The 2,111-nt window shown below is 30.8% G+C and overlaps 1 protein-coding gene across 1 annotated transcript in view; it reads left to right on the plus strand.

Annotated features, from left to right (window-relative positions):
- The window catches only part of LOC100574388, an 11,606-nt gene extending 9,934 nt beyond the window's left edge, over positions 1-1,672 (plus strand). Inside the window, exons 2-5 of the mRNA XM_008182106.3 lie at positions 15-352; positions 441-698; positions 781-1,065; positions 1,148-1,672. Coding sequence (XP_008180328.1) covers positions 48-352; positions 441-698; positions 781-1,065; positions 1,148-1,502 — 1,203 coding nt within the window. The 5' untranslated portion in view covers positions 15-47 and the 3' untranslated portion in view covers positions 1,503-1,672. The remainder of the gene's footprint in view (positions 1-14; positions 353-440; positions 699-780; positions 1,066-1,147) is intronic.
- The last annotated feature ends 439 nt before the right edge of the window (positions 1,673-2,111 follow it).

Consider the following 2,111-nt stretch of genomic DNA (forward strand, 5'->3'; position numbering starts at 1 on the left):
TTTGTGCTAGTGAGGCTTGTCGTCATCTTCCTCGCAGTTGTGAAGATATGGCAAGGAATATTTTTAATTTTTTGAAGAGTAGTTCGAAACGGCATTGTGAGCTTGAACAGTTTCAAACGTTTCTAAATTTAGATCCTCACCGTATGCTACATCCGTCCCAAACTAGGTGGCTATCACTTACTGCAGTTGTTAATAGAATACTAGAGCAATGGGAAGCACTAAAATTATATTTCACGGATACATACTTGTCACAGAGATTAGTCTCCAGTGAACATATTTATAATGCTTTGAATGACCCTTTCATGAAATTGTATTACCAGTTCCTTGAATGGGCTCTACCAAAATTCACAAGGTTTGTTAATAATTTTATTCATAAATCATCAGGAAATTTTGTTATTATTATGAAAAATTTAAATAATATTAATAATCATTTCTTATAGGTTTAATCAATATTTCCAGACCCAAGGAGTGGTCATAACAGATTTACATGAAATGATTGTCGTGTTGTACAAAGATATCCTCTTGTGTTTCTTAAAGAGAAATTATGTCATGCAGACTAATTTAGTGAATATAAATCCTATGAATGGCCAGTATCAATTGGTCGATAATGAGCTCTATTTAGGATCAAAAGTGATGCTTAATAAAGATAATGATAACATCATATGCAACAATATTCGGCGAAAAGAATTTTTTGAAAAGTATGTCATAAATTGTTTTAATTTAGTATACATTAAGTTAGTCTATTATTTATTTGTTTTATATTATTTGATTTTACAACAGATGTCGACAGTTTTTACAAACTGCGTCATTAGAATTAAAAAAGAGGTACAACATGGAAGATCCAATTTTAATGCAACTATCTGCTTTAAAACAAAAAAATGCATTGTCATTAGAGTTTAGGCAAAATACACCTTCTCTTATTAATCTAATGAAATTTTTGCCTTGCATTGTTGATATTAATGACTCAAAAGTTCAACAAATTGATGATCAGTGGCGTAAACTACCTATATCTGCAACATTAATTCCTGAAGACATTGAATTTGAAGTTCAAATAGATATATTTTGGTAAAATTTAATCTAATTTTATAAATGAAATTAAAAATGTTTATAATATATATGTTAATAAATTTGGACTTTTTGATTGTAGGTGGAAGATAATGAATCACAGTAGTGAATTTACAGAGTTGTGTGATTTTGTTTTGGCTGTACTTAGCTTGCCACATGCAAATGCTGATTGTGAGAGGATATTTTCTTCAATAAATGGTCTTAAGACAAAAATTAGGTCCAAGTTAATTACACATACAGTAAGTGGAGTCTTACATACAAAACAGTGTATTACAAGTGGTCGTGAGAGTAATCAGAATTGCACCAACTTCGAACCAACTTCCGATATGTTGAGCCGAATGACTTCTAAGTCATTGTACATAAAAACAAATGAAGAAAAAGAAACAGAAACCAGCGACGATACTACACAAGAAACAATAGAATTAGTTATTTGTTAATAAATCATTACGAGTAAAATATATTACAAAGTGTATTTTCTACTACCAAATAAGGAAAGAAAATGTTTTTCTGTGTTTATTGTATGTTAAATTCTATATACTTATCTATGGTTAAATGTAAATTATAAATGAAGGTAAACAACATGAATAAAGTATTGATGTGATAATAATTATTGATTAGAAAAGCGAGCGATTTTTTTAGTGATACGAGAAATCCATTGAAAATACGAGAATTTGATAACCTCAGTACGAGAATACCTGTTTGAGAATCTGGCAACCCTGCGCGAAACACGCCTGTGTTATTAAACGTCATCTTGTGACGAACGCCCATGCGACACACAACCCAAGCGCACAGAAAAACTTATTTTTTCATAATATATTTATAATATATTATTTAGCTTTCTTAGCTTTTCTTGGAGTATTGTGTTCTGCGTTGGGCGCTTTTCAAAACCGGTGAGTACAATTTTGAAATACATAATAATAATTAATAGTAAGTATAGCGTTTCTATAGCCCACGTACCTACTACATGCGTTTCCGTATACACGATACTGATTATTACTATGTACATGCCATTTCCACCTTTGCGCGTTTCGCGTTCAATGTTAATA

The sequence above is a fragment of the Acyrthosiphon pisum genome, chromosome X (genome assembly GCF_005508785.2).
Source record: "Acyrthosiphon pisum isolate AL4f chromosome X, pea_aphid_22Mar2018_4r6ur, whole genome shotgun sequence".
In the NCBI taxonomy this organism is placed as follows: domain Eukaryota; kingdom Metazoa; phylum Arthropoda; class Insecta; order Hemiptera; family Aphididae; genus Acyrthosiphon; species Acyrthosiphon pisum.